Genomic DNA, 19,818 nt, shown 5'->3' on the forward strand with positions numbered 1-19,818 from the left:
AAGAAGGCAGCTCAGAGGCCTAGCCCATGTACCTGTCACAAACACCAGTCCTGAAGAGGAAAGTCACTTCCTGCTCGGTTAGGCACTCTGCTAGGAACACAGCTGTTTAATGCACACACAGAAAACAAATCTTTCTACTGTTTTTGCAAATTGGTCTATAGCTCCAGTGACAAGAGAATAAATATCAACACAAAAGTACTTCCCTTTGCTCTCAATAGTTCTTTCACTAAATGCTGGAGAGAGGGGTTCAGTACCTATAGGTACAGTCACCCCAAACATTCCCAGATTTTTCAGCACCACCAGCCCCTTTACTGTCTTTTCATCTAAAGAACCCAAGTGTTGAAAGATTGAAAGATTCATTCTAATAACAATGTTCCTGGAGTTTTAAACAATCAAAGCTTAAGAATGGCATGTGATAACCTGCCAGTATTACTCGACACTCAAAGCTTGAGCCTTTTGTTAGTCTGTGCATCTTTACTGAGGGGAAAGTTTCTGTTGGGCTTTTGTAAATGATGAAAATAGGTCCTAGGTGCCTGTAATTACCTTTATGGATGGAAGCTGGGGGCTGGAAATCTTGGGTTGTAAATCAAAGGCCTGTTACGTTCAGCTGATAAAGGATTGCAGGGACAAGAAATTGCAACTAGGGTTTACTCATGCTAAGACACTTTAGCCACGACTCAGTCACACAGAGCTGATGTTTATCATGTTTATTCATAAGCTGACTGTGCTCAGTGGACAGCACATTTCTGGGAACCTCCCAGAGCCTGGGGATCTGGGCTATGGTCACAGGTGGTGCAGGAGGCTTCACTGGAGTAGGGAGGCTGAAGGCTTTCCCTGGGCCCTTCCGATAGGGAGATAGGAGAGGCTGTGAGCATCACCATATCATAATTAAGTTAGGCTGTCTCCTTTCTGTACTTCCTCCATGTCCTGTAAGAAAGGAAAGCAGCAGTGAACTGGGCACAGAGTAGCCCTCTATCCACACACCAAAAAGAACATTCCAGAGGTTCTACCAAACAAGGCAAGAGCAAGGCAATTTGTTCACTCATTCACACATTTACTGAACATTTATCAGAAACCAGGCACTGGGGGCCCAAAGTTATAAAAAACACGTTTCCCAGGGTGCTTGGCTGGCTCAGTTGGTGGAACATGCGACTCTTGATCTTGGGGTCATGAGTTCAAGCCCTATATTGGGTATAGAGCTTACTTAAAACAAAAAAACAAGGTTTCTTGCCAGCAAGCAGCTCTTAGTCTAGCAAAAGTTAGAGGTGTAAGTGTATCCTATCACAAGAGATACTGGTCAGTCAGAGGGCACAGTAGTCACTTTCAAATGGAGGAATGAGGGAAGATTTCCTCAAAGACCATGAAGAACTGGTATCAGTAGGAGTAGTGGGAAGTAACAGTCTTCCAATTGGGGGGGGGGGGTAGTAAGCCACCGCTTGGGAGTGGGTAAGCATGTGGGTGATTCAAGAAATAGTGAATACTGGGGATAGGCATGTAGTTGGGAATGTGGAAGATGAGGCTGGAGGAACAGGTGTGACCAGATCATGGCACGCCTTCAATGTCAGACCACGGGGCTAGAGCCATCCTTAGCTACAGAAAGGCAGCCACATGGCACATATTAGAGCACCAGAAGCCAACACCAGAAAGCTGAATGGAACAGGCACAGAGTTTGCTGTGCACCTCACTGACCATGGTGAAGACCTGCAGTTTCTAAATTTCATTGTGGAGAATGAAGCTGTTTGGGGTGAGTGTATAAGGCATTAAATTGTTAAGAAAACTTGTGGGTTGGGAGAACGAGGGTACCCTAAAGGACAAATAAAATGCCTGGTTGGGATCAACCCAGTTGGAGGAGATCCCAGTGAATTTTTAATAGATAGTTTTCCTCACCCAACATTGAGCAAAAGCAAAATAAAACTATTAGCCAAGTGAGTCAATTTATTGAAGGTCTGCACTTCTTCAAGTGATCAGAAACTGCCACCCAGGGCAAAGGACATCAGAGTTCAGATGCCCCATCCCTTCCTGGTCCACTGGAGAAGAGGACACCCTACCTGTTAGTCATCGTCATCGTCATCTTCTGGGACAAAAATGTCATGCTCCTCGAGGAGAGCAGCAAAGTTCTTGCTGATAAGCGTCCCAACATAGAGAAAGGGGATCACAATGGAGAACACACGGAGGAGGCCGAAGGACATCTGCAGAGGGTCAGAGTGGTGGCCATAAGCTCCAGAGCCCACTCTGATGGGACCACAGAAGGCCTGGCCTTCGGGGGCACTCCTGTGGACCCGAGGCCCACAATATGCGACTACTCAATTTTAAAGTCCTTGGAAAAATTCAGAGCAACAAAAAAAGAAGAGATAAGGTTATTTTATTGCCATCAAAGTGGCTAGGAGAAGGAAAAGGATAAGGCATTCTAGACATCTAAAAATTATGGCACAACCGGGTGATTACTTGCAGATAACGGATAAACAGGTAAAGTACTAAGAGTTGGGACTGTGGCAACAAGAGCTCACCTCTACTTAAAGAAGACACTAAATACACACAGTTCTTTAACAGATGCCCCAGTGGCTGAAACGTTTAATGTCACCATATTAAATGTTTTAAATAACCATGTTTTGTAAAGTGAGCATGTCCTTACCCTAAAGGGTTAGCTGTTTAGATGGGTTTAGGGGAGTTTCAGCATAATCTCAACATATCCTCTATTTTCCTAGGAGTTGCAAAAAAAAAAAAAATTTCAGCTGTGCCTTTTTATAAGGCAGCTCTTCCCTCCCCCCCCACGGACCCTGCTTCTTGCCACAAAAACAATCTTGAACTCATTAGTCTGAGCTAGCATTGGCCAGACTAGCTTTAAGAGAATTTGTTTTTGTTTTTTTTGTTACTCCCACACAGCCCTCGAGTCAGAAAACAAACTCGTTTGGTGTGAGGGGCTGTTTCCACTTAGAAAAACCCAAGGGTACTCAGGGCACGTGACAGCATTCCGTGGTGGGGAAAAAAACAGGAGCTGGTAGAGGGTTGAACGAGCAGGAAACCTGGATTCCGGGACCTAACTCGCGCTAGCTTTGGAGCCTCACTGGCTTCGCTGCTTTGGCCCGAGTCTTCATTTGTCAAAACTGTAGTAATTCCCTGCCCACCTCTCAGGACTGCACATCACGTGAATTAAGTACTAGGTCAAAACTCTTAAAAGACAAGGTCTGTCCCACTACTCCTTTACCGAGTCCTTTCACCACTCGTTCCACCCCATCAACCGCGAACGTGATTTGTCTATACTGGGTGCGCAAAGCCGCGCCTTGTGGCCCTGAACACTGGGCTCCACGCTCCTCACGATGCGCTAGTGCAGAGTGCAGTCCTCCTCAGCTCTCGCCCCCGTCCTCGGTCTCCCGGCGCCCAACTCAACACCGGGATCCGACCCGTTTCCTCCCACCTGTCAAATTTAGCAGCGCATTAGCGCTAAACTTTGTCCTTGATCCGTCTTCCGGTCTAAGGCGGTCGTATGATTGGCCTTTGCTCCTATCAATCAGCGTCGACCCGCGCACACACCCCATGTGATTGGCCTCGGCCCCTTCGCCCCGCCTCCAGGCAGACACTCACTTTCACCGGTTTGGGCAAAATGGCGCCGCTGCGAGTAACGATGACTGACCTCGACGGTACCAGGCTCCGACCTGAGCCACCCCCTCCGGCGGAGACATCGCCACCTTTCCTCAGCCTCGGCCCGCTCCGGAAAACCCCGGATCGGACGGATGCCAATGCCAGCCAGCGAGCCGCTCCGGACGCCATTTCCCAGCTCCGCCCCTAGCCCGGCACCCGGACCCCGGCGCCCGGCTCCTGTGACGCCCTCCGCGAGAGCACCGCCCCAAGCCTCGCGATGCTTCTGGGATGAGACGCGAGGCCCAACCCCCCCACGGCGCAATGCGCCTAGTTCCTGCGGCGCTTCGAAGGGGGCGTTGGTCACCCGCCCGACGTGGAGACGTCACGCGGGGAGCGCCGACGCCCCGGTAGCCTCCTCGTTCCGGGCGGCGGGGCGGGGTCGTCGGGCGGGCGGTCCTGGCAGAGCCTTTGTGCTTCCGCCATTGTTCCCTCACCCGGGGCGGCCAGGGCTGGGCAGGGCAGGTGGTTGTTGAGACGAGAAGTCCCTTTAATCGGCCCTCCAACAGTGGTATTTTTCTTTTTAACATTAAAAATAATAATGATTCGGGGATCCCTGGGCGGCTCAGCGGTTTAGCGCCGCCTTCAGCCCAGGGTGATCCTGGAGACCCGGGATCAAGTCCCGCGTCGGGCTCCCTGCATGGAGCCTGCTTCTCCCTCTGCCTGCGTCTCTATGAAAAAATAAATAAAATCTTTAAAAATAATAATAATTCAAGTCTATTTAGTTGTACTGTCTGGGTGATTCTGTAGTTTTATTTCTTGCCAAGGCTTACGTCATATGTAGGCAAACGGAGGGCGCGGGGGCTTCATACACACTGGGCAAGTGATTGTTGAAATGAACTGAAACCAAAGTGAGTAATAAAAACTTAGTGTTTTAATCGTATATTAAAAAACCACTGTAATAACCGTAAGAACGATAACAAAAGGCTGTGGTATCTGTATGAAGCAGGGGGCTGGGTAGGCGGCCGCCCCGCCTCCTGGGAAACAAGCCTTTGGGACTGGGTCAGCCTCGGGGTCCTGGGCCCGCGAAGCCTCCAGACCCGGTCCGGCCCGGGGCCGTGTACCCAAGCTGCTAAGAGGGGACGGAGAGGCTCGGGGCCGACTGGGTGTGTGGAGAGGGGCCCGTCGGCCCAGGCTCTGCATCCCCGACCGGCCACGGCGGCCACACCCAAGGGCTCAGGCTGGGCTGGCTGCTGGCTCTCTCCACCCAGACACGCCGACACCCTAAACCATCGATAAAACACTTGGGGCCGTGCCGCTGAGAGGAGCCATGAGAGGGTCTTGGCAGACATGCACTGGCTGACAAACAGGGTGGTGAAGGAGTTCCCAGGCCGGGTTCAGGATCAGGAACAGCTCTTTGGGAGGGCAGTCGGGAGAAGAGTGCTGGGAAGCCTGTGTCCAAGCTCCGAGAATGCCCTGGACTGAGGGGCCTCCCCAGGGAGCCACACGGCCTCCCCACTTGGCAGCTCCAGGAGCTGGCATCTGAAGACAGAATACAGGAAGGATTTCTGCTGACGCTGAAAAGCCACCAGCCCCTCCTGGGGCGATGACAAGCACCATCTATAGACAGGGCAGCCAGGGAGAGAAGCTGGGAGCCCCAACACTCTCCGAGCAGAATTAATCCCTCGTTGCTGGCTGAAGGCCCTCTCCCTCCAAAGGGCCCCACTCAAGCTGCAGAGTGGGGGTCCTGTGCCCCACCGCTCAGGAAGAGCTGGGCCCCAGAAACCCCCATAACAATAAATCTACTTTCTCTGACAATGTCAGTCCCTCGAACTAACACTTCACCCAACTTCTGGTATCTAAAGGTACACAAGACTCCCTGTGTAGGAAGTTGTGGTTGTAGAGTCGGGCGTGTAGGTAACAGGGCACGGCAGCCTACGGCCACGTAATATTTCCCACTTCCTCCATTTCATTAGCATCCCCTGAGAGAGGGGCCGAGCACAGAGGGAGGAGGCTGAGTCTGGCCATGGTGCTGCTGAGCAAGGCCCTCCCCCTCCCTGGGCCTCAGGAAATAAAGGAGTTGGGAGTAATGACTCCTCAGTCCCCTCCAGGCACGAGGGTAGCTCTGGAACCTGGGGAAGCCTAAAAAACAGGAAAGAAAGAATCCTCTCAAAAAAAAAAAAAAGTCACTTAAAAAAAAAAACATTCATTAAAATCTGGAAAAAGCCCTGGCCCTAGTGTCCTGACCGGCAGGATAAGGGCCATGCCCGCCGGACCGGGGCTCAGTGCCCATCCCGATTCTCGCGCTCCGGCCGGCTGGCCCAGGCCCTCTGCAGCCACCTCTGCCTCAGCTCCACGATCTCCTGGCCGTACCAGTTGTGCAGCATCGAGAAGTAGGAGGTCTCGGGGAGCGAGGGGCTCTGCCGCCTGCCCAGGAAGAGGCCGGCAGGGCCCTGCCACTCGGCCAAGCCCCGGCCGGCTGGCCTGCTGCCCCTTTCTTCAACCAGGTCCTCGGGCCGGCAATCCTTGGAGACGGGGTGGCCGTTTTCTGGGCCCGGAGACGGGCGCTCAGGAGCCTGGGGCTTTTGGTGGCCGGGACCAGCCTTCCAGGATGAGTGGCGACGCAAGGCCAGGCTGTGGCGGGCGTCGCGCAGTTGGCTCTCCAGCTCGCGCACCACCAGGCGCATGTAGCCGAAGCTCGCCCTGGACAGTGCCTTCACCCAGGCCTCCTGGGCCGCCGGCCCATCTGCCGCCAGCAGGTGTGGGCGCACGCCAGGGGCGTCGAAGCGGATGGCGAAGGCGAACTCCTCAGACACGGGAGCCTCGGCCAGCTCCACTGTGCAGCCCTCCAGCACCACCAGGCTCAGCGGGGCCCGGCTCTCCCTACTCTCAAAGGAGAACAGCAGGTTGCCTTTGAGGACAAACCAGCACCTTCGGCCAGCGCCACTGGGGGTCGGCGGAGTCCCTGCACCCCCCCAAGTGCGCAGGAAGCCCGTGTGGTCTGCCGGGGAGTCGCTCAGTGCGTAGTGGGCCACACTCCTCTCGTTCAGCTTCATGGCTCCTATAAGCACTGTGAGGGGAGACGGTGGCCACAGGTCAGAGGAGAAGGCAGCTCTGTGCCCCTGTTGGGCAAAGAAGGCTGGCCCTGGAGGAGACCTGGGCCTCAGCCCTGTGGCCTCTACTTGCTGTGTGCCCTGAGGCTCAGTGTCTTCATCTGTGAAATGGGCTGGCATCCCTGACTCTTCTCTCAAATGGTGATTGGGAGGATCATGCAAAAAACTGGATATCAGAGAACCCAGAGAGAAGGATAATATGCCTGTTCCAGACCGGGAGGCATGGAGGGGGTTGATACAGCTTTTTAAAACCCAAAGAAAAAGATATTAGCTTAAACCATCCCTTAATCCAGGGGTCCCTTAGCTCCAACCCTGAGGCCAAACTTCCAAGGTTTCTGTGACCCCCCTGGGCCCCTGCCAGCCTCTCATTCGTTAATGGCACAGTTACCCTTTCCTTAAGAATCTGAAGCCTTCGGGGTCAGAAGGCAGGGTGAGGCAGGCTGGCCCCATTCCTCCACGGCAGGGGAGAAGCTTAGACGGAGACCTGCCCGGTAAACAAGAGTGTGGCACAAACACAGGGCACCGCTCGGTAGGACCAACCTCAACCACTGAATGTTGAGGTCCCACAGATCATATGTGGCACCTGATCCAACTGTCCTCCTGACTCATGAAACACTGAGGCCTAGAGCAGCAAAGCAGAACCGCCCAAGACTGCATGACCAGTGAAAAGCAGAGCTTGCTCTCCTGCTTCCCTCACAGCTTCTGGGGACAAGTCTCGGCAGTGACCCACTTACCAGCAGAGCCCACCATGCTGCTCACTTACCCACAGAGCTCCCAGCAAGAGGGCAGGGGCCTCTCTGGTCTGGCCACACAGCTCGGCCCTTTGATTACATGATTCCTGGGGCACCTGCAAAACAATTTTCAAACCCTGTCACCACATCCTAAAGGATGAGAACTCCTACTCAGTCTTAGAGGCCCAGTAAAACCACTGCTGCTTCCCTGGAGTGTTGCCTGATCCCTGATAATCTCCCCACCTACCCACCCACCCAGACCAGGTACTTAAGAGCAATTGATCATCACTTTTCAGAGCTCAGTTCTCTACCCCCAGGAAAGGGTAGGTCAGAGTTAAGTGTCCCCGGCTTCCTCCTTTTCCCTTTCAGCACCGTTTATTTGTAGATGTATGTCACCTCATCTGAGAGGCCTGCCCTGATCGCTGTACCTAAAGTGGTCCTGATCACAAGGGGACCCAAGCAGCAGCCCCCTCACTTCTGTTTTCCTTTCCTCCCTCCGCCCCCCACAATGATCTCCTTTGTGCTTACAGCACTATCCCCAGCCCCGGCGTGTAGGGCAGGACTCCTCGACTGGCTGCCCGTGTGACCTCCAACATGCAGCCCATCGGGAAGGGGCCCTCGGAAAGTACTGAAATAGCCGAGAATGCAACGATGGACAAAGCAGTCCCTCCCTCCTGGAGCCTACATTCCAGCGGGAGACACACTGTAAACAGACCAAGATAAACAATAAATGGATGTAAAAATTAATTAAGAGGTCGCGACCAGGCCTAAGGAGAGAGGCCGGCCGGGGGCACACGGGGGCAGGGCCGTGCGGTGGGGGGGGGGGGGCGCTCGCTGAGGTCCGCCGGCCCCGGGGCGCGAGGGGGGCCCGAGGAGCAGTGCCCCCACCCCACCCCCGCCGCCGCCGCGAGCCTGGGGCGGGAGCGGCCCCCACCCCTCCCGGGGGGCGCCCGGGGCACCGCGTCTCTCGACTCCTCGAGGAGCTGGGCGGTGGGACCCGGCGGCCGGGCCACCAAGCAGCGGCGGGCTCCGCAGGGTCCCGGGGTCCCGGGCGCGCGCCGCAGGGGGCGGCGGGGCCTCAGTCTCCCGGCCCGCGCAGTGGGGCTGCCCCGCCACGTCGCCGCGGGCCACGCCTTCCCGGGGCCGCCTCCTCCCGAGCCCGCGGGCCCGCGCTCACCTCCGCGCCGCCGGGCGCGCCGACAACCGGGAGGGCGGCCGCCGGGTGGGCTGCGCCCGCGGCTCGGGGCGACCCCGGCTCCGGGCCCCGCGCCTCCGCCCGGAACGCGGCCGCGGGCGCCGGGAGACCCCTTCCGGGCGGCTCGAGTTACCACCCTCGCCCCTCCCCTCCCGCGGCTCACCGGACGGGCCCCGGACTCGCCCCTCCATCCACGCGGGAGGGAAACTGAGGCCCGAGGGGCGGGGGCGGAGCTGGTCAGCGGCGGGCGACCTCGAACCCAGGGCCCCGCCGCGGGCCGTCCGCGGGCCTCGGACCCAGCCCACCGCCGGGAGAGCTCGGAGTCCTTCCCTTCCCCCTCCGGCCCCCTCATCGCGCCCGGCCCACTTTCCCCACCGAGCCAAGCCCGGGACGGCTCGGCGCGGCGCCTCCTCTGGGCGGGCTCCTAGCCAGCCCGCGAGGCCCCGCCGAGCTTCCCGGTGACTCCGCCCGGGCCGGAGTCCTCGCATCTCTGTTTCTGGGGGTTGCTCCTGGGCGGGCTGTCCTGGGGGCTGCAGGAGTTCCGACGGGAGCCAGCGGCGGGAGGCGGGGGTTCCGACGGCCCACGGGAGCCAGCGGGGTGGAACATCGAGCCCTGAACTCGGTGGTTCCCGGCTCGGAGCTCTAGCCCTTGCAGTTTCCTGCAGCCTCGGGCGTTCTTCCTTCTTACCCCTCCCCTGGGCTCTACCTTCTCAGGGCTCCTTTCACATCAATTAGGTCTCAGCTCGGACGTCCCCTCCCCGACCAGGAGATGTAAAGTGGCCTACCCTCAGGTCGCTATCACGTCGCTAAGTTGTATTTTCATTACAGCACTAGCCGCTATAGAAACTTCCCTATATTCATGCTTTTACTTCCTGTTTGTTATCCGTCTCTTCCACTATATTCTATTCAGCTAATAATAGAAACCCTAATAAATGTGTTAGAAGGAAATAGGTGGTCTGGAAAATATAGGAGGGTCAGAGAGCTTGAGAATAGCTAGAGTTGGGAGGTTGCAATTTCAAATAGGATGACCAGGCTAGGCCTCACTGAGAAGGTGGACTGGAAGGAAATAAGGGACCAGTTATGCCAAAACCTGGAGGAAGAGCAGAGGGAACAGCTAGTGCAAAGGTCCCGAGACCAGTGATGTTTGAGGAACTTCAAGGAGGACAGTGTGGCAGGGAGGCAGGGAGGACAGGGAGAGCAGGAGGAGATGGGGTCAGAATGTGTGGGTGAGATTTGTAAATCTGTGAGTCTCTAGGCTGCGATGAACAGCCATCACAGGGTCTTGAGCGAGGAGTGATCTAAGTTATATTTTTTATTTATTTTGCTTAGAGAGAGAAAATGTGAAGAAGCAGGGGTGTGCAAGGTGGGGGGGGGGAGGCAAAGGGAGGAGAGAGAGAATCTCAAGCAGGTTCCATGCTCATCAGGAGCCTGACTCTGGGCTCCATCTCACCACCCTCAGGTCATGCCATGAGCTGAAATCAAGAGTGGAAGACAACCTGCTGAGCCCCCTGGTGCTCCAACGTGACCTATGTTTTAAAGGAATACTCTGGCTTCTGTGGAGAGAACAAATGCAGGTGGAAGGCGGCCGGTGATGAGGCTGCTGCAACCAATAATCCAGGTAAGATGTGATAGTCACTGGGAGAGTAATGAGAGGTGGTTTTTTTTTTTTTTTTAAGATTTATTTATTATTCATAGAGACAGAGAGAGAGAGAGAGACAGAGACACAGGCAGAGGGAGAACCAGGCTCCATGCAGGGAGCCCGACGCGGGATTCGACCGGGTCTCCATGATCAGGCCCTGGGTCGAAGGCAGGCGCCAAACCGCTGAGCCACCCAGGGATCCCGAGAGGTGGGTTTTGAAGGTAGCGACCACAGGGTTTGCCCAAAGACTGGATGTGGAGAGTGAGGGAAAGGGGTGGGGAGCAAAGAGGACTCCAAGGTTCTGGCTCCAGCACAGGGAAGGAGAGTTGTCATTGCCTGCGAAACGGAAGGTCGCATGTGTTCAGTTTGGGGCCAGTTATGCTTGAGATGCCCAGTGACCGACCATTCGAGTGACGGTGCCGAGAACGAAGTGTGTGGCACCTACCTAGTAGTTGCACAATAAATATGTCATGAATGAAAGAGGAGGAATCTGCAGAATGCCTGGCTGGGCCAGTCCACCCAGCGGCGGCCCGCAGCATCAAGGTAGGTAGGGGAGGAGAGTCTCCTGGCTTTGCAAAACCAGCGTGCCTCACACCTGGTTTGCTCTCGCCCAGCCATCCTTCTCGTAAAGCCTATTCACGTTCGACTGGCGTTTTTGAGTGGCTTACTTTGGGTCGTGCTTCGTGGCATTTCCTCACTTCCTTTGAACAAAGCAGATATCCACGCCACACCATTTATTAAGCGTCTACATTGTGCCGGGCTCGATGCTCGCCTTCAGGGATCCCGCAGAGGTGAGAGGACTAACCCCTCCGGGAGCCGTGGAAGCCGGGTCACCCAGTCCCAAACCCGCTCGGCGGCTGCGGGCGGGGGCTGGACGCAGAGCCGAGGCCCCGGGGGGCGGGGCTTTGGGCGGTTCGGGGGCGGGCCTATTGGGGCCGCGGGGGGCGGGACACGGCGTTGCTACGGGGATGCTGATAGGTTCCGCCGGGAAGGCGGGCCGCCGGCCGGCCCCGCCCCTCTGGAACGCTGCAGGCAAATCAGGTTCCCGCAGCAGTCGGCGGCCCCAGAGGCAGGAGCGAGTGGCGGTTCTGAGGGCGTCCGCAGGGTGAGGTCCCCGGCCCGGGACTGCTGGGCTGCCGTCCCTGGGGGCCGGGGGGCCACCCAGACCCGGTGGGAGTCCGTGGGCCTGCCCCTGCCCGACCCCTTCGTCCGTCCTGGGCGTCCCAGGGGCGGCCGCTGCCTTTCCGTGGCCCCGGCTCCGCGGAGGGCCGCCCCCGGGCGCCCCGGGTTCCCAGAGCTAACAGGGAGGGCCGGCTCTAACGTCTAAGACCCCTGTTTAGCGGCCCGAGGGAATCCCCGGGCCCGGGGAGGTGATGGCCCGGGGCGGTGGGCAAGGAGGGCGACTTGGGGACGGAGCGTGGGATCCACGCCCAGGGCTGAGGGCGGCAGAGCTAGCGAGGCAGTAGTGACCCCAGTGCTTTTCTAACCTTTCTTAGCTTCCAAAGTTCAACATATAAAGCTGGTAAAAGCAGAGCAGATCTGGTCAGGTCCTGAGACGCCGAGTCCAGAGCAATGTTGCTGAAGACAGGTACCTAGGCCGGTGGGGGTGGTGTGGGTTGGGTAGGGGACCCATGGGGGGTCGGGGCTACCTGGAGAAAGCTCCAGCCCTCTGGTGTCTGGGCCTGCTTTCTTAATGTGGGTATATGGAGAGGCATGTTCCTGTCTTATTCTTAGAACTGGGTGGGAAAGGAGATGCTCCCACCTAGGAATTAGTTCCCCTCCAAAGAGGCCTCTTCCTCTCACATCCCCTCTCCGTCAAAGTGCAGAGGTCTGATGTTATGTGTTATCAACGTGGCAGAGAACAGCCCTGTAGAGTAACTTCATCATATAGATAAGGAAACAGGCCTGAGGGGGCAAGGGTTCACCCAGATGAGCTGGCTAGGTGCGGGTCCAATCTGGCTGACCCCTTAAGCCCTTCTGAGGCCCCTTGGGGATTTGTGGTGGAGAGCAAAGAGCCCCGGATGGGTGTCAGGAGACCAGTAAATGGGGGGAGCTGGTCAGGGTATAGAGAGGATACAACTTCAGGTGTTAGTTTTTACTAATTCCAGCATTCCTGTGGCCACAGCAAGTGGGGACTCAGGCCTCAAACACATTGCCCTGCCCCAGGCACCGTGAGCCCTCTCACTGCAGCTGTGGGAGCCAGCAGATGCAGGAAGAGCTAGTTCTTCCCAGGAGACTGGCCCCCTCTAATGTGGAGGCCAGTGGCCTCTGCAGAGCTGGACAGCATATGGGTGGGGCGGCATGAGGGCTAGGGCGATGGGCACCAATGACGGTCATCCTTCCCACTTCCCTGCAGTGGTCTTGCTGGCCCTGGTGGCCCAGGTGCTGGTGCTAGAGAACGGGCTCCTGCGGAAGCCACCTATGGGCTGGCTGGCTTGGGAACGCTTTCGCTGCAACACTGACTGTGATGAGGACCCGAAGAACTGCATCAGGTGAGTCGGGTCCACCATCTAACAAGCCTTGCCTGAGACCCAGCAGAGTGGGCCGGAGAATGGGGGGTCAGCTAGAAAAGAGGGCCACAGCACCCTATCCCAGAGAGAATGCAGCGAGAGGTGTCTTCTGGGACATCTGGGAGCCTGTGACCCACTTAGGCCTGGGAACTGTCAGGCCTGTGGGGACAGGGACATCAGGTGGACCCAGCCTCTGAGGTCACTGAAAGGAGATAACTGTGAAAGCCAGGATTGCTCAGTCTTGCAGCCTGAGGGCCACGCCAAGCCTCTCATTCCATCCTGATTATGGTTCTTATGGTCTGGATTCACACTCAGACCATCTGAGAAGTCTGAAAAGCTCTGAAGAAGGGGGTGGGAGGTGACTGAGCTGCCCCCTCCCCTGCCTCTCACCAGTGAGCGGCTCTTCTTGGAGATGGCCGACCACCTGGCACAGGATGGATGGCGGGACCTAGGCTACACATACCTTAACATCGACGACTGCTGGATTGGTGGGCGTGACGCTAAAGGCCACCTGATACCTGACCCAAAGCGCTTCCCCAACGGCATTGCCTTCCTGGCTGACTATGTGAGCTCCACCCCAGCCCTGCCCTTTAGCGAGGGTGCGGGATGTCCAGACCGAACTCCACACTGCACCCCCACCCTGTCCCTGCCGCCACTTCACCTAGGGCTCATTTCCGCAATCCCTGCTGGAGAAATCACGGTCTGGTGGGGGAAACAGATAAACGAAAGGCTAATTTTGGCTCCCTGTGGTGGGTAAGAGCCAGGAAGGGCATCTTATCCAGCCTGGGATTTCAAAAAGAGACCCCGGAGGAGGCAGTTCTTGAGCTGATACAAGAGAGATGGCCTTCAAGGCAGAGCGGATGGCAGAAGCGAGGCCTAGAAGCCGGAAACTGCCCATGCGACGTGTGCATCAGAGTGAGGAGGATCATGGTCGTCAGAGGCCAGGCCTGCACACTGAGACCCTTTCCTTTGGACAGTGGGGAGCCGTTGGTAGTGTTATAATGGGGCCCGGTCAGATGTGGCTGTGAGGTGGCTCCCTGCCTGAGCCCACGGTGTCCTAACCCTCCACAGGCTCACTCCCTGGGTCTGAAGCTGGGCATCTACGAGGACATGGGCAACTTCACTTGCATGGGCTACCCAGGCACCACGCTAGACAAGGTGATTCAGGATGCTCAAACCTTTGCCGAGTGGAAGGTGGACATGCTGAAGTTGGATGGCTGCTTTTCGACCCCCGAGGAGCGGGCCAAGGGTGGGTCCCAGAGCTGCCTGGGGGCCATCAGGTAGACAGGGAGGGGTAGCCATGGAAAGCTCTCTGGTACCCACCTGGCCAAGCTTGAGCTGGTCTGTCTGTGTGGCCCCTTGGGGTTAGTATAATTCTCTGCACCGGAGGCTGGGGGGATTCTTGCCTCCTGGGCTTCCTGAAGATGGGTTGGCACCATGCCCTACCCAGGAAGCATGTGCAGCTGTGGGTACAGGGGGAGGCACCTCCTCTTTTGAGTCTCAGTTTCCTCACATTTGGCGGGAGGTTTGGGCTGAGGTCTCAGACCCCCTCAGTTCTAAAATGTGGGGGTTGGACTTCTCCAGGGTACCCCATGATGGCAGCTGCCCTGAATGCCACAGGCCGCCCCATTGCCTTCTCCTGCAGTTGGCCAGCCTATGAAGGGGGACTTCCTCCAAAGGTAAGCCATTCTGTGTACCTGCCTGGCCACATGCCCCACACCCAAGCCGCCTTGCCTCCTGTGCAGTCAGGGCTGCTCTCATCATAGTTGCCCATGTGCTGATTCGTGGGTCTAGAAGAGGGGGCCTTAGCCAGCCTGGGGTCTAGAGGAGGCATTTGTCAAGTGGGCTGAAGGGACGGGCATCCAAGGCTTGGGAACCACATGTCCTGGGATGACACACATCACCCAGCAAGCGGTGGGAATCCTGGTTGTACTGAGCGGGCTAGGAGCTCCAGAGGGCTGGTGAGGCCAGGCAGGGGGTGCTGAGCCTCCCGAAGGGCCCTTCAGTCCTTAGCACACTGGAAAGGGTGGGATCAGACTGGCAGACCTGAGGGAGAAGCCTGGAAGATGGTGGGACTCACTCAAAATACAGGGCTGGGAGTGCGGTGGGAGGGTTGTGGGTACGCCAGCCCAGGCTTGGCCCCAGGTGGCATGAGGGCAGGGCAGGCCTTCCTCATCCTCATCTGGCTCAGGGCCCCATTCTCTGCCCCCCCCCCGCCCCTTGTTGTCTCCTGCTGAGGCTCCTCAGCTCCCCAGGCCTCTGGGCAACAGGGTGTGACTCTGGTGCTGGACTCTGCCTTCCCCTGACATCCAGGTGAACTACACTCTGCTGACAGAAATCTGCAACGTCTGGCGCAACTATGACGACATCCAGGACTCCTGGAGTAGTGTGCTCTCCATCCTGGACTGGTTTGTGGACAACCAGGACATACTGCAGCCGGTGGCAGGCCCCGGGCACTGGAATGACCCAGACATGGTACCAGCACGGAGGGGGTGGCCGCCACAGACCTGCTCCCCTCTGCCCTGTGCGGGCTTCCTGGGTGCTCACTGCCAGGTTCTAGGTCAGGGTCCGTGAACCAGCTGCATTAGACTCACCATGGGAGCTTGTTTACATGTCTCTTCCCAGGGCCCCACCCCCACCTCTTGGATCAGAATGTTCGAAGAGGGCCTGGCAATGCCCATTGTTACCAATCTTCCCAGGCCATTCTGATGTTTCTTGAAATCCGAGAACTTGGTCTGTAGTGACTCTTGTGTGACATTATTCCTCTGGAGGGGAAGATCATGAAGGGTGCACACACTCTTGCCATTCCCTCCCCAGACTGCCCTTGCCATGTCTGCCTCTGACCCCTCCCCAATGCCTGGTGCCCTGGTACCTCCTGCAGAGCCTCTACAGGCCAAGTTGGCCCTTCAGACCTACCTCACTCATAGCCCTGGTCACTTAAGGTTGTTTTTGCAATTTATCTTAAGACTTTATAGCTATCTCTTCTTTTAGTCAATGAGCATTTACTACTGGTGACGATTATAATAATTACATTATTATACATGTTATTACATAGGCCAGATAGATACCTGGAGAAACACAAATTGGCCTGCTTTGAAGTTCTAGTTCTTGCTCCCTGACTTATCCTTGGGAAAGTGACTTAAGTTTTTCAGTTTTGTCAGTTGGAAAATGAAAATAATAGCGACCTTATGTAGGGTTGTTCTGAATATTAAAACATGATCTTTCAAAATGCTTGGCATAGTTTGGCACATATACTGCACTTTGTTAAATTGGTACCACTAAGTATGTTAACTGTTGCGTTAAAAGTTATTGAGTCCAGTCTGTGGATTGGTTGCTTTGGGGTCAGGAAGCCCCCCTTGGTCCTGTCACCTGTGGTTACGGCAGGTAGGTGGCTAGTGGCAGGAGCAGGGACTCCGTTCAGGTCTGGTTACCCACCACTGCCACTCTGACTCTATCTTTTGACTTTAGTGTTCCAATTTAGAAACGCTTTTGCCAACAGGATCCCATTGGATCATCTGAACAACTGCGATGTGGCCAGAGCATATTATCACCCCATATTCTCGGTGAAATAAAAAGCTGAGGCTCAGAAGGAGCATGCTTGGCTCACTCCAAGGCTATGCTGCTGGGAAATGCTGTTCATAGAACCAGGCTTCATAGAATGTTCTCCTCCATCTCCTCTTGCCTTGGCTACATGTTTAGGGTTGGTCCCCATGCCCACCTCCCTGAAGAGGGCAGAGCTGACCACTTCTCTCCTCTCTGCCACCAGCTGCTCATAGGGAACTTTGGCCTCAGTTTTGAGCAAGCCCGGGCCCAGATGGCCCTATGGACGGTGCTAGCAGCCCCCCTCTTCATGTCCACGGACCTGCGTACCATCTCTGCCCAGAACATGGACATTCTGCAGAATCCACTCATGATTAAAATCAACCAGGATCCCTTGGGCATCCAGGGACGCAGGATTCTCAAGGTACTGGAGTGTGGGGGGAGGAAAGGGGAGGCCAAGGAGCTGGGCTCTCCTGAGAACAAAGCTGCAAACCTGAAGGTGATGGAGGGCTGGGAGGTCCTCTGCTGAAATCTGCTCAGCCCTCCTTGCTGGTTGCATTCAGTCAAAGATTCTACTGGGAGCTGCTCCAGCCGTCCCCCGAGTGGCCTGGGTGAGAGCAAGGCCAGAGCAGGACAGCTCAGGGAACTTGGGGAAGGGACACATCACCACTCAAGTGTACATGGGGACAATGGGTACCCTCGGTTTGGAAGTACAAGATTTCTGCACACATCTGTGATGGACGGCAGAGAACTAGGGCTTCCCTCCAGAGCCTAGGAGTTATTTGAGCCAAGGAATGCAATTACCACCAGTACTACACTAGCATTTACTATTTATTGAGACCCTGCTGAGGCACTGGGCATTCTGGGTACCTTTTCTCAGAAGGTAAATACTCCTTCCCTGTTTTACAAATAAGGAAACTGCAACTTGAGAAGTCTGAGTAACCTAAGGCCACACATCGGTAAATGGTACAGTAGAACTTCAACAGTAGAATCTCAAAGTTTGTGCTGTTTGCACAGATCCTCACCTCTCTAGTTAAAAGGAATCCATACAACTTCTAGAAGGCACATACAGAATTGATGATGAGCAGAGGAAGTAACTAATCTCTGCCGGAGAAGCTTATGGTAGAACCAGGCCCAGGGACCTTCTGGAAGATGGGGTTTCCCCCTCTTGGCTGTTCAGGGCAGAGTTCATCTTTTTTTTTTTTTTTTTAAGATTTATTTATTCATGAGAGACACAGAAGGAGAGAGAGAGAGAGAAAGAGAGAGAGAGAGGGGCAGAGATACAGAGGGAGAAGCAGGCTCCATGCAGGGAGCCACCCGACATGGGACTCGATCCCAGGTCTCCAGGATCACACCCTGGGCTGAAGGCAGCACTAAACCGCTGAGCCACCCAGGCTGCCCAGAGTTCTTTTTTTTTTTTTTTTTTTTTTAATTTATTCATGAGAGACACAGAGAAAGAGAGGCAGAGACACAGGTAGAGGGAGAAACAGGCTCCACACAGGGAGCCTGACGTGGGACTCGATCCAGGGTCTCTGGATTGAGACAAGACCTTATTACAGCATTTGTCTCTGTGTTCTAGCACAGGGCCTGGCACAGAGGAAGTGTCAAGGAGCATCTGCCAGGCCAGGGAAGAATAAGTTGGAGTGCTGGAAGGCTGGGGTAGCTCCCCGCAAACTTCTACAAGACATGGAACTGTGGGCTAGGGGGACCCAGAGCTCTGAGGAGGGCTAGGGAGGGGATTTCAGGGCCTGTCTGAGCAGGAAAACCACCTTCTGTGCCCAGGAAAAATTCCACATTGAAGTGTTCATGCGGCCCCTGGCCAGTGAGGCCAGCGCCTTAGTCTTCTTCAGCCGCCGGACGGATATACCGTATCACTACCACTCATCCCTCGCCCAGCTGAACTTCAACAGCTCCGACACGTATGAGGTGAGTACCCTGCTACTTGCAGGGCTCCGGGTTTCTCTGGGAGGGGGCTGCTGGGGGTGCTCTGCACTCATACGTGGCCTCCCCTAGGCCCTGGACCCGGGGTCCTCTGGCAGGAGCCTGAGGGGCAGCTGCAGGCATGCAGGGCCGTGGCTGGTACCATTCCCTGCACTGGTGTTTTCAAGCTATGCAGACAGAACTACCATATATAATTAAGGCCTGTGCTGAGGCTGTGTGTCTGTCCCCTTACTGGTCAGTCCTTTCCTCCAGCCCAGTCCTCAAGTTGTCTGTGGGCTGGGCTTTCACCACTGCCTGCGTTTGGGCATCTGCTGGCTTTGGCAATGGAGAAGTAACGGGAGATTTAGGGGTCCCCCTTGTGTGGGGCGTACCGGGGGCCCACCACAGACAGGCTGAAGTCCAGGCTCTCACACCCTCTGAGGGGGTCTCTGTGGAGATATTCTTAGAGGGGTTTTGGTGATGTGTCTTCCCGCTGCAGGCCCAGAACGTCTACACAGGTGATGTCATCAGTGGTCTCCACTCTACAACCAACTTCACAGTGACCATCAACCCCTCAGGGGTAGTGATGTGGTACCTGTATCCCATCAGGAAGCTGGGGACGCCCCAGCACTAAGGAGCTGAGACACGTGACAGGCTGTGGCGGCATCACTGAGCCTAGACTATGGAGCCTCCACCTGCCGAGGGCCAGCAGGCGGGGTTCTTTGCTACCCAGGCCCACTTGGTGATTTGGCCCCATCAGACCCAAAGTGCAATCCCAGGGCCAGGTCCCATGCCCTGCCCAAGTGTGAACCTTCTTGGAGACTTGACTTGGGGCAATGTCCCGTGGCCTTCCTAGCCTCTACCTTGTCTGCACAGCCCCACAGATGTTACTGAGCAGCTCAGCCAGCCTCCTGAGCCCCCACAAGCAGGGGGACCGATACCCTCTGACTCTGTTTACTCGGAAATCAGGATTTGGAATTTTTCTTACGATTAGGAGTGGAGATCTGATCTCTTGTCAGGAGCTCCCATGAATTGTGTGATTGGTTTTCCTGCCTGGAGAAGGCCTTGCCAGTTGATGCCACCCAGGTTAACCTTGGTTCCTTCAGGTTACCAATAAAGCTGTTCTTTAATCGAGTGGTTGCGAGATGGACCTGGGCCGTGTTCACCTTCAGTTAAGGACTCTGGGTGGCAGTACATAGGGTGCTGGTTTTGAATCTCGAAGGAAGGTATGTGGCATCTTCTGGTTCATTTTCCACCATGACCTGCAGCCTGTACTTCTAGACACGCCAGACTTGCCTCTCACCAGGGAGCCATCCTGCTCTGCCCAACGCAGCGGTGGTGACAGCACAGTGAAGCAGAGTGGCAGGTTCCCTGGCCTTCTGTCTTGTGCACCCTTCCCCCACCCCCTTCAGACTCACTCCTCAGCCCTCCTGCTGCAAGGAGGTCCTGATCTGCTAAGGATTTTGCATTATTGTCTTCGGCACCTTTCAGCTCATGTCCCCCTTCCTGACAGCTTCATTCAGTGGCACTCGAGCTGGGTGCCAGTGAAGGGCTCGGCTAGCCCTTCTTTCTCCCTTTGGGCCACTGTAGCTTG

At 56.0% G+C, this 19,818-nt stretch overlaps 3 protein-coding genes across 19 annotated transcripts; 1 reads left to right on the forward strand and 2 right to left on the reverse strand.

Annotated features, from left to right (window-relative positions):
• Nucleotides 1-692: 692 nt before the first annotated feature.
• SMDT1 (single-pass membrane protein with aspartate rich tail 1) lies at nt 693-3,768 on the reverse strand. Its single transcript, XM_072843716.1, has 3 exons — nt 3,583-3,768; nt 2,049-2,189; nt 693-927 (listed from the first exon to the last, which is right to left on the reverse strand). Exons 1-2 carry the CDS (start codon nt 3,766-3,768, stop codon nt 2,052-2,054), a joined length of 324 nt encoding a protein of 107 aa, XP_072699817.1. The 3' UTR covers nt 693-927; nt 2,049-2,051.
• Nucleotides 693-9,465, reverse strand: PHETA2 (PH domain containing endocytic trafficking adaptor 2). 15 transcript variants are annotated; one of them, XM_072843690.1, is made up of 6 exons: nt 9,401-9,465; nt 7,949-8,123; nt 7,453-7,536; nt 3,632-6,930; nt 2,049-2,317; nt 693-927 (listed from the first exon to the last, which is right to left on the reverse strand). In XM_072843690.1, exons 2-4 carry the CDS (start codon nt 8,023-8,025, stop codon nt 5,859-5,861), a joined length of 1,233 nt encoding a protein of 410 aa, XP_072699791.1. In that variant the 5' UTR covers nt 8,026-8,123; nt 9,401-9,465; the 3' UTR covers nt 693-927; nt 2,049-2,317; nt 3,632-5,858. The 15 variants fall into 15 exon arrangements, with proteins under 15 accessions (XP_072699791.1, XP_072699789.1, XP_072699794.1 ...); XM_072843688.1 differs by having other exon boundaries at nt 9,322-9,456; XM_072843693.1 differs by having other exon boundaries at nt 7,949-8,048; nt 9,322-9,439.
• A 1,084-nt stretch (nt 9,466-10,549) lies between these two features.
• Nucleotides 10,550-19,358, forward strand: NAGA (alpha-N-acetylgalactosaminidase). Of its 3 annotated transcripts, none has more exons than XM_072843705.1 (10): nt 10,550-11,045; nt 11,751-11,842; nt 12,611-12,746; nt 13,158-13,329; nt 13,836-14,013; nt 14,349-14,443; nt 15,078-15,239; nt 16,531-16,728; nt 18,087-18,230; nt 18,724-19,358. In XM_072843705.1, the coding sequence occupies exons 2-10, from the start codon at nt 11,827-11,829 to the stop codon at nt 18,856-18,858; spliced, it is 1,236 nt and encodes a 411-aa protein (XP_072699806.1). In that variant the 5' UTR covers nt 10,550-11,045; nt 11,751-11,826; the 3' UTR covers nt 18,859-19,358. The 3 variants fall into 3 exon arrangements, with proteins under 3 accessions (XP_072699806.1, XP_072699804.1, XP_072699805.1); XM_072843703.1 differs by lacking the exon at nt 10,550-11,045 and adding an exon at nt 11,241-11,359; XM_072843704.1 differs by lacking the exon at nt 10,550-11,045 and adding an exon at nt 11,270-11,424.
• The last annotated feature ends 460 nt before the right edge of the window (nt 19,359-19,818 follow it).

The sequence above is a fragment of the Canis lupus genome, chromosome 11, assembly GCF_048164855.1.
Source record: "Canis lupus baileyi chromosome 11, mCanLup2.hap1, whole genome shotgun sequence".
In the NCBI taxonomy this organism is placed as follows: Eukaryota; Metazoa; Chordata; class Mammalia; order Carnivora; family Canidae; genus Canis; species Canis lupus.